Below are 22,691 nucleotides of genomic sequence, written 5' to 3'. Positions count from 1 at the left end.
TCTTTACTTTTTTATCGCATTTATTGTCTGTCTCTCTCAACTGAGATGTAAGCTCTCAGGCGCAAGGATCCTTCTCTGTTGTGGATGGAGCTCAGGCCCATCAGGCCAGCACTATGCCTGGAACTATGCATGCAATGCATAGTCCTAAATAAGAGAATTATATCCTTGAGTCACTGAACTAACATACGCAACCTCTTTTCCTTTAGAAGAGAGAAAATTCATCTCAAAGTGCTTACACCCCTGTAGTCAGGCCTTAACTCCTGGCAGCTAAACAGAATTCCCAGCTGATGCCTCTATGAAAACCAAAGGTATCATGATTTACTCTCAGGCTGCAGTGAGAATCCTTGCAGACACCATGGTGCCCAAAACCCAAGACCTGGCATGTACCAGGGAGCAAAAGAGAATTGTGAGAGCTGCTCCAAAGCTCCCTGCTGGGAAATGGCAACTGACTTTGGAAAGCCATGATGAAGTAGTTATACAGATCCTCCATTTTAGATATGTAGGACACATTTTCCTGCAGAAAATGGGCATCCTGAATCTAATTATGACAACACAGAAAGTCCAAACAGAGGGGTCTGGCATAAAATAACCAACCTGACCTATTTAAAAATATCAAGGTCATAGAAGACTGTTCCAGTCTAAATAGACATGACAACCAAATGCAACACCTGATCCAGGATTTCCTTTTGTTACCAAAGAAATGAGGACAACTGGCAACATTTGAGTAAGTTCTGCGGATGAGCTAACAGCAATGTACTTTTTACTTCCCTGATTTCAATAATTGCATTCTGGTTATGGATTAGAAAATTCTTATGCTCGGGAACTATGCCTGATCATGTCTGCAACTTTCCCTCGAGAGGTAAATCTGGGTGGAGCACTTCTGGTATTTAATTTTTAAATCTGATGTTTCAAAATGGAAATATTTTATACATACAGAGAGAGAGAAAGACAGGGAGGAAGGGAGAACATGTGCATGAACTATATTGGAAATACAACCTCTTTCTAACTACATTCAGGGAAGCCACACTGGCAGCTTGAAATCAGAGAGAGAATATTGACACCAAGAAAACCAGCAAAAGGTTTCAAGTCAGGTTCCACCCACCCAAGAACCAGTGTTAAGAATTAGCAGCTCACCATTGCTCTAGAAGGCCTAAAGTTGCCACCCCTAGCGGGGTCACATGTTCAACACAGAATCCTTATGGAGAAGCGATAGAGCCACTCACTAGTTTTATAAACTTGGGCAATTTACTTAACTTCCATCATAAAAATCCTTTGGAAGAGTACCTGGAGTACAAGTACTAATGAGTTCTAGCTTACTATCTACATGAGCAGTAGTATAGTACAATGGTTAAAAGGCCAGACTTGCTGGGTTCAAATCATACCTCTACTACTTGTGCACCATGAAGCATTGGGCAATATCTTAACTACTCTATGCCTTGTTTCCTAATCAGTAAAATGAGGTAAAGATAGTAACCAATACACATGAAGTTACTAACAGTGACTGGCACAAACTAAGTGCTCTATCAGTGTTTCCTACTTCCAGTATTATCACTCTGAAATTTTTCTTCAAGAATCATTTTTAAAGGGAACTTAATTACTAAATTACTAATACCAACGTCTATATTATCATACCTTACCTTTCCCCAAACACACTATAATATTTATGAAAGAGGATCACACAGAAATCAGGCTATCTGTAAAGTTCAAATTTCCTTCTAAAGAATAAATATTTGCCAAAACTGAATAAATAAATAAAACCATGAAGCAAATTTTAAAGCGGGAATGACTAGAAGGTAATTCTTTGAATGGAATCATTCTTGTAGTGGGTATGTAAATTCAAGAGCTTTGAAATTCTTTATGATTACATCTTAAATATAAAGACAAAACCAGTGTGGCTTCAAAGAGTATTGGTATTAGAAATACACAGATAAACCCAGTGTAAATAAATAACTGTAAACAGAAAGTTACCTATGAAAACTTCACTTGAAAATTTTACCTAAAACAACTGCTTTTAACGTTATTTCATATAAAGTACACAAGTTTGTGATAAGGCCATTAGAATTTCAATGCTTCGATTCTGTGTTTATTTATTTATATGGGTCCCATTTCAAAAAAGAATTTGAGGTGAATAAAGCTGTTGGGTTTGAAGTACTGTAACTTCCTTTGTTATTCAAAATGTTCCCGGTGGCACTGTTCAAATGCAGAAGACTATGAACCCTCATTCTGCCCAAAAAAATCAACGGCCAAACAGTGTCCATGGAAGATATCAGGACTCATTTTGAACATTCCCAACACCTCTTCCATTTTTTGGTTGCTCCTATTTGCTCTCTGGCTGTGTAGAACATGGCCTCACAGAGTAGGTGGTCAAGGCAACCCACACTCAGTGGGCTGACTTCCGGTGGTCTCAAAAGTGCAGCTTCCCATTCTCTAGTAAACATTTCCATGACCAGAGCCTGTCATATGCACAGCTTTGCCCCTGGGCTGAATGATGGTAATGACTTCCCACACATCAAGTCTGTTCATCACAGCTCTCCCTCTTTCCCTGAACTAGTTTCCAGTACCCCTTACCTAATATCAGGCCATTGGTGCTACCTACAGACCATGAGAGCCTGCCAAGGGCACAAACCTAGCCATAGGAGTCAAGAAAAATCTCCCTGGCTGTCTGTGGGACCCCCATGGATGAGGCTTGTCATCTGTGTACAAGGTTTCTCAGAGGCCAGCAGCTGCCCTCTCTGGGGCCTATTCAAACTCTGGATCAGCGCAAAGCAGGGCTGGGACAAGGAGAGGAGCTGACTGAAGGAGTAAGAATCCTCCATTCATGTTTAGTTACTGCTGCTTAAGAAAAGCTGTCTCCCTTGCCATGGCAGGCTGAGAATCTTTCAAAAAGGGGTCATGAACCACTTCTGAGAAGTGAACTACATTACCAGGTAAAGTCAGTTTGGACCTAACATGTAGAAGATTTCCTGAACAGGTTAAATAAATCAAAGATTAGCCTTATGAACATCAAGCATGAAAAACAACAGGGAAATTCTATTTGTACCAGTATAGGACAAATATGTCTCCAAGACATATTTTTTAAAAACGGAGTTTTACTGAAATATAAGTAACCTATACTAAATACATTAATTTTTAGTGTATACTCCAATGAATTTTAACAAAGTTAAAGTATTTAGTCCTACAACAACCATCACAATCATGATCTAGAATATTTTCATCACCCCAGAAAGTCCCCTCACCCTCTTGGAAGTCAATTTTCGTTTTCTCTCCCCTAATCTCTGACCTCCAAAAATCCCGGATCTGCTTTCTGACATTTTAGTTGGCCTTTCATAATGTCATATAAATAGGATCAAGTAGGAAGCCTTTTGTGACTGACTTCTTCACATAAAGCTTTTGAAAGTCATCTGTGTTACTGTGTTATCAGTAGTTCATTCTTTGTCATTGCTAAGTAGTATTCCACTGTTTAGATTTACTAAAATCTTTCTATTTACTACACTGTTGGACATTTTAAAAGAAAAAAGTAAGCTTTATCACAGCACATGCAGAGCATGCTACCATTCCCATAAAACAAAGTGAGGTGCACACACAACTTTCTAGGTTGATTGACAAACTCTTATAAGACACATAAGAGACTAGAATCATGGTTGCCTTTGGGAAAGAAATGGTGTGACTGAGACGTCCTTTCTTTGTATACCTTCTAGAATAGTTTATTTATTTATTTTTCCTCTGTTTCTTTTTTTTTCTTTTTTAAATTTTATTATTCATATGTGCATACAAGGCTTGGGTCATTTCTCCCCCCTGCCCCCACCCCCTCCTTTACCACACACTCCGCCCCCTCCTTTTCCCCCCCACCCCCTCAATACCCAGCAGATACTATTTTGCCCTTATTCTAGAATAGTTTAAAGCAACTGTTAACTAGGTACATATACTACCAATTCAAAGAAAAGTTTTAAGAAGACCTTCTATATCTAAGGTCTATGTATCCCTTTTTGCCAAACCCTACAACTTTTCTTTTTTAGCTATTCTTTTCATTTATAAAAATGACCAAGTGATTTAGCAGGTGAGGAAAATACTGAGTAAGAGTTCTTACTCACTTCAGCTTAATCTTCTTTCCTTTACTATCTGCTTTAAATAAGGAAAAAAGCCCTTAATACCTCTGAAAACCAACACCCAGTGGATCCTACTATTCACAACATACCACATTACTGAGGTGAAGACCCTTGGGGATTTTGTGGGGTATGAAAATAGAAATAAACTCAAACACCTGGGAGACCCCATGACCAGTGTGAGGTCCTTACAGGTTGGGAGGAGAACCTGCCCCCACAGGTAAGGAAGGAGTTGCAGCAACTGAAGAGATAATCTATTTTGAAAATCCCTCTAGGAACATTAAAAAAAAAATTTAGGAACATCTACAGCTTCTCAGAAAAGCCAAAGAGCTCATATACTCCCTTGTTTGGTGCAGAGATTTAAAAAAAAAATTAACAACTGTTATTGGCTCTTTCACACATGGTTCTGTTCAACAAAGGTTTTCTGAAGATTTCTGAGACTTCATTCACAGAAGGGAATGCTGGTCTCATAGGGCTTTGCCTGGGCCTGCATTAGACTCAACACTATTGCCATGGTTTCATGGCTGCTGAAGACTGCTCATTGGGCCATCCCATAAACACTTGATCTTGCACAAGTTTTGCTTTCTCCAGGTATGGTAAAGGAGTTAAGAATGAGCACAGGTGTTATCTTGGTAAACACACATGAACAAGAAAATGGTGAAGATTTTCATCTTCTTCAGCACCTGTCATTCATCTCAAACTGTCTTCTCTACCTTCTCCATACCATCACTCCCACAGAGAATTAAGTCCCATTGCATATCAGAAGCTCTCTGGGACCCCAAATTCCAGCTAGACTAATTAGTTCCTCCAACAAGATTCATTCACCAAGCATTTATTCTGTGACTACCATCCCCAAAGCAGGAGTCAGGAAGCATAGAAGCAGCTCCAAGAAGATAGGAAGATGAAGGAGGTGTCCCAAAGCCCAGGGCAATGGCTAGCACTGGTCTGTGGACTGACTGAATCTTGAAGAACAGACAAACCTTCATCAGACAAGATGGAGTGAGGCACATGTGATCAACACAAAGCCTGACCAGGCTTCCAGACAGAGCTCACAAGAGAGTATTTGGTGGCACAGAGGCATAGCTCCATAAGAAGATCTGCATATCTGAAAAACTATCTCCTCCCACCCACCCCTATCAACTCTCCATCAATTGTTCTGCTTGCATTAGGGAGAAAGTCCATAGTACCATGCACTTTAATGCTCTCCAGACTTGGTAATTTCCCTAATACTTAGGGAGAGCAGGCACTCTGCAGAGCCTGGCACACAGTGCAATCAAGCAAGAATTCAATGACAGTTATGTCTTCAACTATGTTTACTTTTACAGTTACTTTATGTTTGGGGTATGTGATAATTGGTTTTCTGTTTACAGAAGAGTACAACATTTTTGTTTTGTTTTATTAGACTAAAAGGCTAAAAGTCACCATATTTTAAAGAGAAAACATGAAATAAAATATGGTAGGAGGTGCACGCTAAAGAGAAAAACAATGAAAAAATCATGCAGGCACTACATGATTTTACTTGGACATGACAAGAACAAGGACTTTGCTCATTGAAAAGCCAGAGACACTACAGACGGTCTCAAGAACCAAGTCAGGGAAACATGAAAGGGAGGTTCTAGGAGGAAAGGAGGAAGCTCATGATAAGACACAAGGCACATGTGGTAAGGTGGTAGACGATGAGGCTAGAAAGGTAAACTGAGGCCAAGTCATGGAGTGCCTTAAAGCTGACAGGAGGCATCTGGGCTGTGACTATGGGGGTCCACCAGAGGTCTCTTATCTACTTGACTAGGAGAAGTGGGCCTATTCCCAAAGCTAGGCCAGTTTTGGGAAGCAGGGTATGTAAGTGTAATGTGTGGGATACAGGAAGAGGCCAAGGAAGCAGCTGAAACTGCCCCAGCACTGAAGGCCACAGTCAAGGCTCCGGAAGGAGGATATGGCTTATCACAAAGCTCTCTACTTCCTGTAGGCCCCCAGGATGGAGAACTGAACTAAGCATGGTACTACACAGCTAGCTTGGGAAGAGATCTTAGTCCAAGTGGGCTTCTCCAGTAGATAGAACTTATCATCATATACAGAGTGAAAATTTCTGGGGAAAGAAGAAAAAAATAATCAGAATAGGCTTAAAGAAAAAAATTACCTAAAGATAGCCTAAACAAAACACACTTGGCCCTAATGTCTGCCTCACTGTCTGTGGACCATATGGTGTTTGATAAGCCAGAATGCTTGTATTTATCTTCTGCAACCTGTCTGCAAAGCTGAGAGCCAGCTTCTTGCAGTAGAGACCATGTCATGCTCTTTAGTCTTGACTCACAGTTCCAGTCCCCAGTCTCTGCTCCAGGAAGCGGCTGCTACCATTACCATCCCCCATCCTTGCTGTCTACCTTGGCCGCCACACAAACCACAGTCTCCACAGCTGTTTTCCCACAACCCCATAAACCACAGCCATATCTATAGCCTCCTTGGCCATCTATGCCACTTAGTGGACAGCTAGCTAGCTCATTAGCATTCATCCTTACACATGCACTCCACCATTCACACAGGTCCTCTGCTATGATAGAAAAAACCATAAAAGTGATAGAAAAAAAAAACTTTTTTCACAGTTGTACAGTATTAGCCATCATGAGCATATTTTAAAAGTGATGTTGTCCAAGGGGATTGAACTTTGATCACAAGATAAAAGCAAGTGCACACAAGGGATATATGAGGATAGGTAAGACACCTAAAAAATTAGCTAGCATTTGTTGCCCTCAACGCAGAGAAACTAAAGCAGATACCTTAAAAGCAACTGAGGCCAACAGGAGGAGGGGACCAGGAACTAGAGAAAAGAATAGATCAAAAAGAATTAACCTAGTAGGTAACACACATGCACAAGAAATTAATTTGAGTCAACTCCCTGTATAGCTGTCCTTATCTCAACCAGCAAAAACCCTTATTCCTTCTTATTATTGCTTATACTCTCTCTTCAACAAAATTAGAGATAAGGGCAAAATAGTTTCTGCCAGGTATAGAGGGGGCTGGGGGGAGAGGGAGGGGCGGAGTGGGTGGTAAGGGAGGGGGTGAGGGCAGGGGGAGAAATGACCCAAGCATTGCATGCACATATGAATAAAACAATAAAAATTAAAAAAAAAGTGATGTTGTCTCTTGTACTAGAAAGGCTTTACAAGTATGTTTCTTCCTGAACTATACCACCACTCCTATCTTCTTGAATGAGAAAATGGCCAAGCAATAACTAGTCAATAAAAGCAGGCCTGTTCTCTTGCTCTCCCTGAAATGACCCAAATAATCACATAAAGTTCCATGCTCACTCCATACTTGGGAGCCCTGTTCTCCAAACTTCACACAACCTTCTTAATCTCTCTTCTAGAGAGATTGAGTGAGTGGAGAATTACTGCACATGGGGTAGAGAAAGATTACTGGAGTTGAATCTGTCAATGGGATGATAAGGTAAATGTGAATTTCAGATAAATAACAAATTGTTTTAGTATATCCCATGCCATATTTGGGACAAACAGTAGTCTCCCTTGACTTACAGGGAATATGATCCAAGATGTTTCATGGCTACATGAAATTGCAAATAATACCAAACCTTATATGATTTTCCTATGTATACCTACATATGATAAAGTGTAATTGATAAATTAGGAATAGTAAGAGATTAAAATTAATAATAAAGTAGAACCATTACAACAATATACTGTAGTAGGTGCTACTTAAAATTTATGAATTATTTATTTCTGAAAATTTCCATTGACTATGTTTGGATTCAGTGATCTAGAGTAACTGGAACCCCAGAAATGGAAACCATACTATAAGGTGGACTACTGTACCTATACAAAAAAAATTCTTGTTTATATAAAATTCAGATTAAACTGGTAGTCCTCTATTTTTATTTGCTAAATCTGGCAACCATAGACATCAGGAGTGGTGGGACCAACCCTTTGAGCAGCCTTGCTCTTCCCCAGTAACCCTGAGAGACACCACAGAAGCAAACCTGCCTCAGCCTATACCTCACTATTGCTACTCCAAGTGCACTTTGTGAAGGCCTGTAGGCTCTTTGTGGCTCTGTCTTCTAGCCAAGACCCCTGGTTGCTATGAACAAAGGGTAACTTTTCAGCCAAAGCAAGTAGTTGCAAAGAGCACCAAAGGCAAGTGTTTGTGGAACAGACCTAATGTGAGGAAGTGTAAGAGAAGACACCCCATCCCCAGCAAGTGTGACACTACCAAGCATGCCACACAAAAGCCCAGCAGCATTTGTACATTGCACATATGCCTGTCTTGAGCAGCCATACATCCTCAAGGAGACTCAAGGCCAGGGAATCCAAAAAGGGGTGGGGAGGTGGGCTTAAGAAGAGTATGGATGTTTATATGTGGACAGTAGCTCAAGTCCTAATGCAGCTGGTCTTGGCAGGCCCTGGCATGAATCCTGGCAGAAAAAAAGCACGTTAGGGGCATGGACACATGGGCTCTGAGCCAAACCAAGTGGGGGTATTTCTCTATATACAGCCCAGAAGCATCTAGAAGCAGCTGTTATTTTCCAGCTTTGGTACCAACAATGCGATAACAGACACTTCATCTACAATCTATAGACTATTTTTACTATCAGTCAGAAATCCACTGAAAAATAACATTAGGTTAAACTATATGAAACAGCCATTTCTGTAAGTCAAAAATGTTAGAATATTTGCAATTACGTACAGCCCAACTAAATAATAATAATAATGACAGCCTGCTATCTATCAGACCTATCTTTCAAGTGTATTCACCATGTAATGTTTAATTCCATTTTTCTTTGGTTTTTTTTGTTGTTGTTGTTCTTGTTCTTGTTTTGAGATAGGGTCTCACTATGTAACCCAGGCTGACCTTGAACTCATGATTACATTTATGAGCCACCATGCCCAATGCAATGCTTAATTCTGATGACCTCTTTCAAGGTAAGTATTACCATTACTTTTGAGATTCAGAGATTGGTACACAGTACTCATCAGCTGCATCCACACTGGGTTTGTGTGATGCCAAAACCCACACGCATTCCACTCACCCCACAACCTGGACTATATGGTCCTTTTACTTCCTTTGCTATCTGTCTCTACTCAAAAGCCAATGGCTGACCAGTTCTGCAGCATCAAGCACTGTCAGAACCCCACCACGCACAGAGGCCAGAGGCCACTCTGTGTACACACTATAACTAAACAAAGCCTGGCCTCCTGAATTAATAGCAAAGTGTATCTAACAAATAATTTCAAGTGGAAAAAAACATTTGAAAGTTTATTTGGAGTGAGAAGAGAAAGAAGCCAAACATGTACTTCTAAAACAAACAGAAAGGAATCAAGCAAGAAAAATCTAGTCCAACCAGTTTTAAAATGCCTAAACTCGGACTATGAGCTAATATGTAGTGGACCCCAAACAAAGGCATCACCTACAGCCATATAGCATCATTGCAGACCTGGAGACATATGCTTCTGAGGCTCACCTCTGAAAGACTCCTGAGCCTCAGAGGGGAGAGGATGAGAAACATCCCAAACAAGCAAGTCAAAGGACCATTACTGGTCTTCTAACACCCTGAGCACCATTTCAGAGGTGGAGACCATCACAATAAGATAAAGGGGCTGTCAGACTTCAACATTAGAAGAAGTGAAGTAGAATTCCAGAAGTCAGTACATAATGCACAAAGTAGTTTCCAGTAATTCCAAATGAACAACAGTGATCAGAATTTGAGGATAAAAAAGAAAAGTAGACTGACCTTGACATGGACCAGGTAATGACGACATGTCTCCTCCATGTGGACCATCTGCAGCTTCTCTGAGATCTGGCCAGGAGTCTCTCCCAGCAAAACAAAATAGACCCTGGGCAGCTGGCCCTTCTCCTTTTGGGCCACATCGGCTGTCAGAACGTAATTCAGGCCTGCCAATAAAGGTGAGGTCAACACATTAGCAAAGCCAGACCCACAGTAGTAAGGCCACCTGTACTCACTGTGCAGGATCACATCATACCTAGATAACCACCTACTGTACAGTGAACTATAGCCCCATGTCAGGACTTCCTCAGGCAGAAGCATGCAGTCAGGTGCCCACAGAATCAAGAGAGCACCAGGATGCCCTCTGTCTTTGCAATGATGCTTTGTGTGTCATCTCTCATGGCTCTCCCTAATTTAAACCTCCTTCCACTATGAGTACCAATGGAGAGTCAGCAATATGCACATCAACAGCTAGTTGTAGCAGCCAAACAAGCATGGGGGCAAACCTGAAGAACATTACAGAAGCTGCTGAAATATTTGACTGAGGCACTGTGTAACATTGACTTCTATGGAGCAATGTGACAGAAGCCCAGCATAGGGGAACAATCACTTCCAATAAGTCTTCTTATCTCACAAATTCTGAGTCACATTCTCTAGTCACTACATCTATGTGACTAAGCACCGACCACAGTTTACCGACTGTATGTCAGGCACTGTTGTAGGCTCAGGGAGAGATCAATGAACACCACACACAAAAACCTGCCCTCAAAGAGACCACAGTAGGGCAACTCAGATGAAGACTGGGGATGGCTTCATTCCCAGGGAACTATGTGTGGTGGTCAAACACTTTGTGGTATCTGTCCTTCCAACAAAACTGTGGCCATGGTGGGAACTGTACTGAGGTCCACTCTTGAAAGAAAAACTCATCCTCTACACTAGAACATGTAGTGACAAGTGGGAGAATTGTCTGCACGTGATCTGGGTCTTCAAAGAGAAAAAAAAGATGGCTACAATGTCAAATACATATTAGATACACCCAAAAGGTCTAACCTCCATTGTTTCAAAGTTTTTAAGTAAATATGTGACTGTGTTTTATTAGGTAAATATGACTTTAGTAACAACAGACCTATTTCATGCTTTTCTGTGCCAGAGGCTAGCCCCTCTATAACCATTTTTATTTCTTAACTGTTTTATGGGTTTGGAAATATGGCATTTTGAAGTAAGAGAACAGGAACCTGTATCCCTAAAACGACCAGATGACTGCACCAGCCCATCTCCCTACCTCTGTGCTCAGAAGCCTGTGCTGTTGTATTAGTAAAAAGCAGCCCCAACTCTGCCAGCCTCTGAGTGTGTAAAGCTGAACTGGTCCTTACTAACATCAAAGAGCTCTGGTACACACTTCTAAGATGACCAAAAAGGAAGGAACAATGGTCATGCCAAAAAGACTAGCCATGTGTTGCCTATTTGCTGTACAAACTGTGCTCAATGTGTGCCCAGGTACAAGGGCATTAGGAAGTTCCTCATTCAAAACAGAGTATAGGTCACAGCCATCAGAGACATTTCCAAAGCAAATGTCTTCGTCATTTATGTGCTTCCGAAGCTCCATATGAAGCTGCATTGCTGTGTAAGTTGTGCCATTCACAGCAAAATGATCAGGAGGCCTAGAAGGTCTGAACATTTCCACCCCAACCTCACCTAAACCAGCTTAGGAGCTGGATTCCTAAGGATATTATTTTTCTGGGAAAAAAAAATAAAACGGAAATTATACTTTCAAAAAAAAAAGTAACATCAAAGGCCACCAGGGCAAGTCTGAAATGGAAGAAGGAAGGTGGCCTGGACTGGCTTTCTGTGGTGGCCCTAGGGCATGTTTTTGCTGCATCTAATGGCTTCCCTGGGTTGCTGCCATTTGGGATTCCTGCCATGCCAAGCTGGCAGATTCCTGGCCAGTGAGGACTAGTCTGCCCAACTTATTTATTCTAACAAACAGCTGATTTCCAAAGCAAACTGGGTCTCCATAGGGAACTTGGGTTGGGACATAGATCATTCAGGAGATAATTTTACCATTAAGAAGAAAAGATGTGGGAGAAATGACCCAAACATTGTATGCACATATGAATAAAAGAAAAAAAAAAAGAAAAGATGCTTCAACATAGAGAACATGGGCATCTACACCATGTTACAAGTCAACTCGATGGGGACAGAAATGGAGTAGGCTTGTAGACTGTTAAGGATTTGATGCAATCCAAGAGACAATCCAGAGCAAAACCTTCATTTTTACAACAAGGAGGCTGAGGCCCCACAAAGGGGCCTCTTGTTCCAGGTGAGAGACACACACATTGCACATTGAAATCATGAACTCTCCAGATCTCTGCTGCATGGCATTCCTACCACACTGGTTCTTGGTGTACTTTTTACATTACCAGACCACAAACCTCTTATTTTGTTGAATGCAGAAACTGCAGAACCAAACAAGCAGAGATCCAGAAAGTAAATACTTTCTACTGATCACAATTTCCCTGAGCAGCAGCTCAACAGTAAGAGGAGAAAAGTTATATTTAAATGCAGTGAGTTTTAAAGTCCCTTTTAGCAAGATCATGGCTGGAGAGGCACACTGCGGGGGGGCGGGGGGGGCGAGTGGGGCAGAAGAGGGGTGAACAAGCTGGATGGCAGCTGCTGAGGGGCCTCTCCTCAATGGCCCCTGCCCAGTCCTCCTCCCAGGCAAGAGAACTATGGTTGCCTATACCTCAGGAAGGACAAAAAAAAAATAGAACAGCAAAAAAAGTTATCTTGCCAGAGGCGAGCTAGCTGAGCTCAGAGAAAACATGGGTGGAAATGAGCACAGGAAGAGAGAGCAGATGGTATCGACCCCCCACCCATATCCTCTTAGCCTTTAACAAGTCTCTGCCATCCAGTCCAATCTGCAGCTGTCAGGACCTGCAACCCTTTCCCTGAGGGCATATTCTCCAGTGGCTCTGTTCATGTGTTTAGTAGACCAGGGTGCCAGGGAGATCAGACCCTACAGTGAGAAGCTCTCATAAGGCAGGATCCCAGCTCCCCTGCCTGGTGAATGGGACAACTCTGAGATAGGGATCTATACTGACTCCCAGGGTTCCCTGGAAGGATTAAGTTCCAGTTGCCCACAGTACTAACCTACTCAGAAATAACACCCTCTACTGGCTGCTTGGGATAGCTAATTTTATATGTCACTTTGGCTGACCCACAGTACCCAGATACTTGGTCAAGAACCAGTCTCAGTGTCACTGTGAAGGTTATTTTTAAATGAGATTAACATTTAAATCAGTAGACTGAAGCAGATTACCCTCCACAATTAAATGAGGTGGGCCTCATCTAATTAGTTAAGGTCTTAAGAGAAAAAAATCCTAAGATTTCCCCCCTGAAAAAAGAAATTCTGGCTGGGTGCCTGTGGCTCACACCTGTAATCCTAGCTACTCAGGAGGCAGAGATCAGGAGAATCATGGCTCAAAGCCAGCCCCAGGTTGTCAGTTCATGAGACCCTATCTCAAAAACACCCATCACTAAAGAGCAGAGTGGCTCAAGCATTAAGAGTGACTGCCTAGCAAACATGAGGCCCTGAGTTCAAATCCCAGTGCCACCAAAAGAGTAAGGGAGGGAGGGAAGGAGGGAGGGAGAGGAGAGGGAGAGAGAGCGAGAGAGAGCGAGAGACACACAGAGAGAGAGAGAGAGAGAGCGAGAGAGAGAGAGAATTCTGCTTCTAGCTTGTCTTCAGAGTTGAGCTGCAACTTCTTCCTTGTGTCTCCAGCCTTCTGGCCTGCCCTGCAGAATTCAGACTTGCCAGCCTTCACAGTCACAGTCTTGTGAATTAATTCCTTAAAGTCAACCAGCCAATTCCACATTCCTTCATTCACTCTCATTCTCTCTCCCTCCATCTCTCTTCTGTTTCTCTGCAGAATCTTGACAGTCTACCCTTGCTATCTTGTTGCCCCACTTCCCTGTGGTTCCAGGGATCACCCATGAATCAGAATGTACACTCAGATCCTTAACTTGGGATCTATCTTGGGGAGAGACCAGATTAACACAGGGTAAGTCAGGAAAAGGGAATGAATTTAACCTTCAATGTGTGCCCAGAACTGGGATGAGTACTTATTTTGGGGGAGTCCTGAGGTTTGAACTTATGGACACACACTTGGCAGGTGGGTACTCTACCACTTGACCCACATCTCCAGCCCTTTTTTGCTTTAGTTATTTTTTGGGTAGGAGCTCACGCTTTTGTCCAGGGTCAGCCTTGAACCATGATCCTACCTATGTCTTCCATGTAGCTTGGATTGCAGATGTGTACCACCATACCCAGCTTATTTGTTGAGATGGGAGTCTCACTAACTTTTTGCCTGGGTTGGCCTCAAACTTGGATCCTCTGGGTCTCTGCCTCCTCAGTAGCTGGGATTACAGATGTGAACTCCTGTGCCCAGCCCTTGAGGACTTTACAAACACCCACTTTAGTTCATTCATTACAGAACTGTTGACACAAACCTCCATTGCAACTTATAGGAGAAGAGCAAAAATTGTGGTCTACAGAAACAGAGCTGAGGACAAGGCAATGATACCATAACTCTGGGTGGGGAATGCACAAGCGAACAAGTTCACCAATCGGATTTTTCTCAATTCTTAAAGTACACAATCACAGACAGATCAAATTATCTAATCATCAACTGCAGTCATTTGGGAGGTATTTCATCTCTACAACTGCCTACTTAGTGCTTCCCCTCAATTTAAAATTTAACTTGATATTTAAATTACTCCCCAGAAAAAGAAGTCAGTTCTGTATTTGACTCTCTTCTAGAAGACAGCAAGATTCATGATGAGAAACCCAACCTGAGTGAGGAAGGTCTGGTAGCTGCAAGAGGTAAGAGGAAACAGAGAACATGCTGAGTCCCTTGGGTGGGTAAGCAGTACCTAAGCATGTTGAGAAGCAGCCAGTCAGCTCACTTGGTTTTGAGGGGCAGTGCCTCAGGCTGGCTGAGTTGCTGCTTGCAGCAGCCCCTTTAATTTAAGCCAGCCCAGCCAGCCTGTCAGGGAGAGGGTGCTGGTTCTAATTAGGGTCTGCTCCAATAGCACATTTCATATCTTCAGGTTTTTCATCTGGCAGCTTGTGTCCATGCCATGTTGAATGATGTCATGTTGATGGAAAAGCTGACCAACCCCAAGTAATGCTTTCAGCCTCCTCCTTTCCCTGCCCCCAGCTGGTTCTCAAGCCCCTACCACCACTACCACCACCACAGGCCTGGACCAGGAGGGAGCCAGCTGTCTCGCATCATCTCTGGCTCAGGTCTCTCCCAGCCAGTTCTGAATCATTCCCGTTCTCCATCAGAACAAGATTTCAGCTGTGAAATTCTACTAATAAATTCTCCTTTCAGAGTTACTCTGAGCTGCCCTTGGAGTTTCCCGGGAGAGGGGAAAAAAGGGGATACTTCTACTTTATTAGCTTTCCTAAATTTTCTTGCCCTCTTCTCAAGGAGATTTGGTTAACCCATTCCTCACCTCACATGGATTTCTCTCATCCTATCTCTAACTTGAGAGATAAGAAGGAGCTCAGAGAATGTTCTTTGAGTGTAAAAAAAGAAAATGCACTCCTATAAGCAGAAAAGGGGCCTGGGAACAAGTTGCCTGCCTTCAACTCTTTCTGCTATTGGTGGATGATGTTGGTGCCATATCTCAGGACCTGGGCTCAAGGGCTTGCCCAAAGGCAGAACAAAGCACCTCTGTTCACTGTCACCTTTGTCAGGCTGAGAACCACAGAAACACAGGGGTACCATATCAGAGTGCAAAATGAAATCCCTTAGGCCTCATGCCTTTCTGGTTTTCGTTTAGCACTCTGGTGACAGTCTAGAATCTCAAGCATGATTTCTAGCCTCCAGAGATGGACAAGCAAGTTTAGCTTCAGCCTGGCCAGTAAGTCGGTATAAGCATGGCTCCCAGGTACGGGGCAGAGCCGTCTTGGGGACAGACTCACTATCCTTCCTTATGCCAACCAGGAGAGGCAGGCCTCAGGCAAACTCCCCAGGCCAAGGATGAAGTGATTAAGAATAGTATCTGTGATTGGTAGTATTATTTTTTTAAACAATTTCATGAAATCTGTGATAAACCTGCTTTTGAGGGAGCCTGCTTCAGAGTGAGAAGCCTGTCTGCATGCTAGCACTGAGCACAGCGCCTCCCCACCAAGGTGCTGAGCATATCCAGAAGAGTGAGTGAGGGGGCCTCCCTCCATCAAAATGCAAGCTCCCCTGTGTAACAGCTTCATAACTTTTTGTTGATTGAGACCCAAAATAATATGTGATTTGCCTCATTATCCTGTCTCCATACTTCTTGAGAGACTGGAAAGAGTTCAGAGAACGGCCTCTGGTATAAGGGCTCTCCGGAGTAGAAATGCACCCCTAATGCTTCAAAAGCTGATGTAACTGGATGCTTCCATGCTGGTTTACGAAGCTCTTATGGCTCTGTTCCAAATCCACCCTTCTCCCCTCCAATGTGACACTGGGGCAGGACTCCGCAAATCTCTTCTGTTTTGCCTGTGGCTTCCTGTGAGGTTTTGAGAATATGGAAAGCATAGGGAAGCTTGCAAGGCTGGTTCCTGCCTGCTTCCTATTCCTGTCTGCTTATCCAGCAACAGTTTTTCATGGCAGCTGCTTCCAAGAGCACTTAATGCCCATTTCTAGTTTTTTCCCTCATGACCCAAAGTCAGCCTCTTTGCACCCCCTCAGATGACCAGCAGGACCAGCCAGTGCCCCTGCTCCCAGTTCCACAGGGTCCCTTCTTCAAATTTGCAGGTTCTGATAACCCCAAGAAAGTCGTGAGCCCCAAGTATAATGTTGACTAGCCACCTGGAAGCTGTGAAAACATGGATTGCTGTGCCCCACACACAGAGTTTCTGCTTCAGATAGAATTTGTATTGCTAGTAAGAGATCAGGCGATGCTGACAGCTGATCTGAGATAAGTTGAGATTCACTGGCACAGACTGAGTGGTGGCAGCTGCAGTTACTACTGGGTCCTCCAGGATCTGGCTCAACCATTTCCCAGTGTTCAATTCTTTCTGTTAAAATAACTACTGTGGTGTCTGTTTTCCTGACTGGATCCTGCCTCCTATAGGAACCAGGGCAGATTCAGCCACTATATTTCTGACAGTATTTCCAGAAGCCACAATGGCCCCTCTAGTGGCAGAAGCCCAAGATGTGGCACTTCTAGCAAGCTCCCAAGTAACGTTGATGTTGCTGGTCTGGGGACCACACTTTGTAGCAGGGAGGAATTACTCAAAATGAAATGTCTAAGAAAATTAGTGAGTCCAGGCCTTTGTTGTGGTTTTATTGTTGTTGTTGTTTGTCTGGAAGTTTACTTTCTATTATTAAATTTCAAGTAAGAACAAAGCGCCAATAAATCTCATAATGTTGCAGGTGCTCTGAATTCTAATCAACACTGACCCTGTCTTATTCTGGGGCTGAATCTTGTCTCTGGAGATGGGATAGCAAGTAACCTTCCTCAGGCTGAAAAATGTCAAGGATAGCTACCATGGGCCTTTTTTCAACTCTCTGAGCTGCTAAAGCAGCATGCCCTCTTTAAAAAACCTAAGTGTTTGAAAACTCTTCATCCTGATCCCACAGTAAATGGTTAGACCCTGGTACCTGGCTGATGCTGCAAGCCCAGTGTGGGGCCTCAGATCCCATTGCTTCTTTCCTTTAACTACATAGAACATTCCATAATGGCCAGGCTCCCATTCCCACCCATTGTCCAATGAGTTTCAATCACGTTTGGGAAAAAGAATGCTTAGGGTCCAACATTATTTGTCCTAGAAGTGGAGGGTGTGTGAAATTAGGAACATTTAGGTGATCAGGAAAGAGAAGAGGGAAAGGGTGTCCAGTTCAGGGACATATTGCCTACAAAACCTGCTGGAACACACAGCAAGAGGGAACTCTGAAAATCCCACAGGCTGCCCACTATCCTGCTATGATAGGGATCCTGAGCCCTGCCTCCATGACTCATTACCGATTTCTCCTGGAACATGGTTTCCATGGAACCTAAAGCAGGCAGTGACATTCAGGCAGTTCACAGGCTGTTGTCCATCATGACACTGAGGTGCAGTGATGTTGATAGAGCTTGGGAGGAAGATGGAGACGTCTACTGTAATGACAGGTCTGGCCCTGCATGGCAAGAGGGGAAAGTGAGTCAACTGTGTTAAGTATCAACTCTCCAAATCAAACAAGAACAGCGCATTGAGGATAAATTTTGGGTCTTTAGTCAGCATTTAATTAAAGTATGAAATAACCCAGGAGAGAAGGACCAGTGTGTTCTGTAAGTACTTTTTCTAGTTTTAAAAGTAGCATGTTTTCTAATAAACTAATGGTTAGCTTCCCAATAATAAAGGCAATTTGGTTGTTAATAAAACACATCTGGTTGAAGCCATAAATGAACTACCAGATGCTGGGTGATTATTTAAAATGTCACTAAGTTCCGATTTCTGTTTCACTGGGGAGATATGGATGTATTTACGAGGATTTCTTACAACAGAAGCCATGATTCGAGAACTAGCTGCATATTCAAGGATTCCCCCAAAACATCCACTGCCATTGTAAGCATGAACTGCAGAGTTCCAGTCCCAGGCTGTTGATCAAACCTCCCCCTTCATTTACCTCCATCACTTCACTGAATATTTTTCTAATAGAATTTGATTAACAGAGTCCCAGCTGGTAACAGGAAAGCACTTCAAGAGCAGAAGAAATTATCCCTTTAGCCTTGGGACTAAGAAAAACCCAAAAAACATTCACATTCCTCTCACTGACATATACCCCCTGGTCCCCGGCTCTTGAATGGTGGACAGCACTAGCCCTGGGCTAGTGGCACAAAGCCAAGAGGAAGTCACACACTCTGCTCTCACTGCAAATATCTGCTTAGGGAGGCTTCACCTAAGCTGAGGCTTAACTTTCTTCCCTCTAGAGCTCACAAAGAGACCCTTTCACCTTTAAGGAGCCTTAGCTTTCATGCCTCTGGGGTGACATAACAAGATTAAGAGGTATTAGCAGTTTGAGAATAATGACCTCACTTGTATACAATGCTCCCTCAAAGTGGCCCAGGGTGTCAGGACAGATGGAAATGATGACCAACCAACTCCAAGAAAAGAATGCATGAAAGAAAACCTGGGTGCAAAAAGGAAGTGAGGAGATACACAGCATGGATGGGGTGAGGGGACTCCACTGATGGGACAGAAGGGTCACCAGACAGGCAACTGTGACCAGAGAAGTAGAAATGTGGAAATCCCACAGCCAAGTCTGATTGTAGGGCAAAGGGAAGTCAGACAACAATGTTGCATGAAAGAAATCAACATCCTGGTCTTTTAATTTTCTTCTAGGTTCATCCTTAGAAGATGCTAGAAATAACTTAGAAAGTGAGTAGTTTACTCCTGGACAATGTGATTGTACTGATGCCAACGGACACTATATAAAGCCCCAATAACCCTCCCACAACTAGCTGTTGTCACCGCCCCCCCACCACCATAGCCTCCCTACCTCACCCCCTCTGTGGTCCAAGCTCTGTAGACACAACTCTGCCCACCACTTACTAAGGAGACTAGCCACTGCCTATTTTGAAACCTATTCCACCAGCCTACTGCACCCCCCCCATTAAGGGTTGTGTTCCCAGCAAATTCATGCTTATGTCCCAGGACAATAGATGTGCAAACACCTTTTTGAAGTAGGTGCAAACTTTTCTCCAGCCCAGGACTCTGAAAACCACATAAGAGGAGCATGTAGTAGCATAGCTCAGGAGTAGAAGGTAGGCCTAGCATGTGCAAGGCTCTGGTGAGAGAGAGGGGAGGAGATGGCCGGGAGGAGAGGAGAAGAAAGGAGGGGAGGGGAAGGAAGCGGAAGGAAGAGGAGGGGAGGGGAAGGGAGAGATGTGCCGAGCAGGGTGAGGTGACCAGGAGGCAGATATGAACAGTCAAACAGAATGACCTCGACAAAGGTTGTAAAAACAGAATCCTGTGAAAGGGCGGACAAGCCCTCACAGGTACATCTCCTTTCAACGTCTGTCAGATCAGTTCCCTTAAACATTTTTGTTTCCACTCCGAGTATTGTTTTTGGATAGGAGAAGCCCAGCAATCTTTTACAAGCCTCTCTGATCTCTTCCTTTGCCCCTCAGTGGCAGCCCCAGGACCTGCCCTCCTGAACAAACTTCTTGAGGGCAGAGCTGGGGCAGCCCACACTCCTGGAGTGGAGCCTGCACTTCACAGGCCCTTTCCACCTGCCAGCCTCTGAGATAACAGCAAAGGGGCACCCAAGGACAGCACTGCAAGTGCTGAAGACTTCAAAACAGCAAGTTTTCTTTCTAATTGCTGACAGATTATATCCTGAAATTCCACTCCAGGTAAATAATAAAAGTAGTTGGGGTACCCTTTGACATGATGTTCTGCACATTTCTCTGGGCTTTTGCAGGGTACAAATAAAGTGCCTATACCTTTGGTGATATTATTAGCTACTAAACTAGCCCTAGGGATACCTATCTCCAAGAAGCTCAGTTATGTTTACACAGTTTTATGTTTACACAGTTTTATCCACTCTCAGAGGTGGGCATGGTGGCATATGGCTGAGAATCCCAGCTACTCAGGAGGCGAAGATTGTAAAGATTGCAGTTCAAGGTCAGCCCAAGCAAAAAGTTAGAGATACCCCATCTCAACAAATAAGCCAGGTATGGTGATATGCTCCTGTCATCCCAGCCATGTGGAAGACATAGGTAGGAGCATGGAAGTGTGAGCCCAGACCTGGGCAAAAATATTTGAAAAAAATTCAAAAATATTTGAAAAATAACCTAAAGCAAAAAAGAGCTAGAGGTGTAGCTCAAGTGGCCTAGAAAGTACAAAGCCCTGAGTTCAAATCCCTTGCTGCCAAAAATAAACAACCAAACCAATCTTAATCAGGTTTTCTCTAAGCAGCAGCCCAAACCATCCCCAACCCACCCACCCCTGCAGTCTTTCTTAGAACATTCAGATACAAAAAGCCAAGTGTATATCTACATGTGCATCCATCTGCCTAGTCCTAGGCCTCCCATTTGCTGAACCCACCCACAATTTGAAGTAACTAAAATCTGACTAAATGCCTAACCCCCCAACTCAGCTGAAGCCTCCAGACCTTCTTGATCTCTGTCACTTTGCCACTTCCCAGCACCTGATCAACCAATCCACTATAGGTGTCCAACCTGCCTGGCTCCTCAGACACACTTGGCCATTCTGTTGCCTGTTGCCCCCCCCCCCCCGCCCCCACTATATCTCTGAGGTCCATAGCTCATCTTTGAACACTCCCTTGCTCTCCCTGAGTTCCTTGCTCTCCTGGAATAAAACAGGGATAGTTACCCTCAGCTTCACACTCATCCACATCCCATGAACCTCACCTGGCTTAGGGCCTGGCTCAGAAGATGAGGTCCCATTACCCTGTAGCCTGTAAGACAGATTCCATCTCTCTCACTAACCTCACCTTCCCACTCATGGCAGCAGCCTCCCTTCCTCTCTCATCTCTTCAGCCTCTCCAGGCCCCAAGGGAAGAATAGGGTCAGGACACTGGGATTCATATGGATGACAGTGAAGCTAAGAGTGATCTTTCTGACCCCTTCCAGGGGAAGACAGGGAAATGAGGGAAAGAGAAGTATCAAAGACATTCTTAGCCTAGTCAATGATCCATAGCCTCCCATCCTGTAACACCTTCTTTGAAACACTGATCCCATGTGCTCCTCTGCAGCCCAGCTTTGGGAAAGGCAGTCAAAACTCACTGTATGGTTTTTGCTTCTGGCTTCTGTTCCTGTACTTCTCAAGAGCTGCCATAACCAAGGCTATCATTGACCTCTCAATGCCATCTCCACCAGGACTCAGGCCTCACCTGGCCCTTTCTATTAAACATGATACTGATATCATTGACCATATAACTCTGCTCTGTTGTCCTCCTGGTGCTTTTCAACATCTGGAATTATTTTCTGAGCTAATAAAACCTGCATGTCCTTGGTCCTAACAATGCCTGTGCCATCAAGTTGCTAGTAGGAGTTAATATATGTTCTGTGAACACTAAAGAGGATGAACAAACCACATCATATTCATAGTACAACACAATGACATGTATGAATTCAAAACATCATTTTCAGTGAAAGAAGCCAGAAATAAGAGTTACAAACTATATAATTCCATTTAAGCAAACAGGCAAAAGTAATCTACAATTCACAACAATGAATTATAGTGATACTAGTTTTCTATCCAGGGATGGGTGCAACTAGAAAGAGCACAAGAAAACTTTCAGGACTGGCAGAAGTGTTCTGTACCTTGATTGGAGGAGTACTTACATACTGTGTATACTATACTCATGGAGCCACAGACTCAAAATGCTCCATTTCATTGTATGTAAATTATAACTCAATACATAAAGAAAACAACAACAAAAAAATGAATGCAGAGTCATGTGCTGCATGAACACATAAGGACGTTTAGGTTAAGGATGAACCACATGTACAATGGTGATCCCATAAATGACAGAATGTAATGATGTCACTGTTCTAGCTTCTGTTTAAGTACAAGCTCTGATGTTCACCCATGGCAAATCACCTAAAGAAGCACCTATCTGAATGTGCTCCTGTGGTTAAGTAACACACGACTACTAAAAATGCCTAGAGACAGTGCTGTAAGATAAGTGCTCCTAAAACATTAGTTACATTATGAAATACTTGTATATGGCTCCCTGGACAAACTATAAAGTCAAGGACTAGGTCTGTCATATTCTCTACCCAGTCCCCAGGATCTGACACCTACACACCTGGATCTCAATGAGGTTAGCTGAGTAAATGCTAGAATGGACTCT

The 22,691-nt window shown here is 43.3% G+C and overlaps 1 protein-coding gene across 3 annotated transcripts in view; it reads right to left on the bottom strand.

The window, feature by feature from the left end:
* Positions 1-22,691, bottom strand: part of Itga9 (integrin subunit alpha 9) — a 332,745-nt gene that overhangs the window by 226,643 nt on the left and 83,411 nt on the right. For all 3 annotated transcript variants that reach the window (XM_074060465.1, XM_074060467.1, XM_074060466.1), the window contains 2 exons: positions 17,851-18,005; positions 9,844-10,004 (listed from right to left, as the gene is read on the bottom strand). In XM_074060465.1, the coding sequence (XP_073916566.1) occupies positions 9,844-10,004; positions 17,851-18,005 (316 nt within the window). The remainder of the gene's footprint in view (positions 1-9,843; positions 10,005-17,850; positions 18,006-22,691) is intronic.

This window comes from Castor canadensis, chromosome 17, assembly GCF_047511655.1.
Source record: "Castor canadensis chromosome 17, mCasCan1.hap1v2, whole genome shotgun sequence".
NCBI classification, from domain to species: Eukaryota; Metazoa; Chordata; class Mammalia; order Rodentia; family Castoridae; genus Castor; species Castor canadensis.
This window is presented reverse-complemented; position numbering and strand designations above follow the sequence as displayed.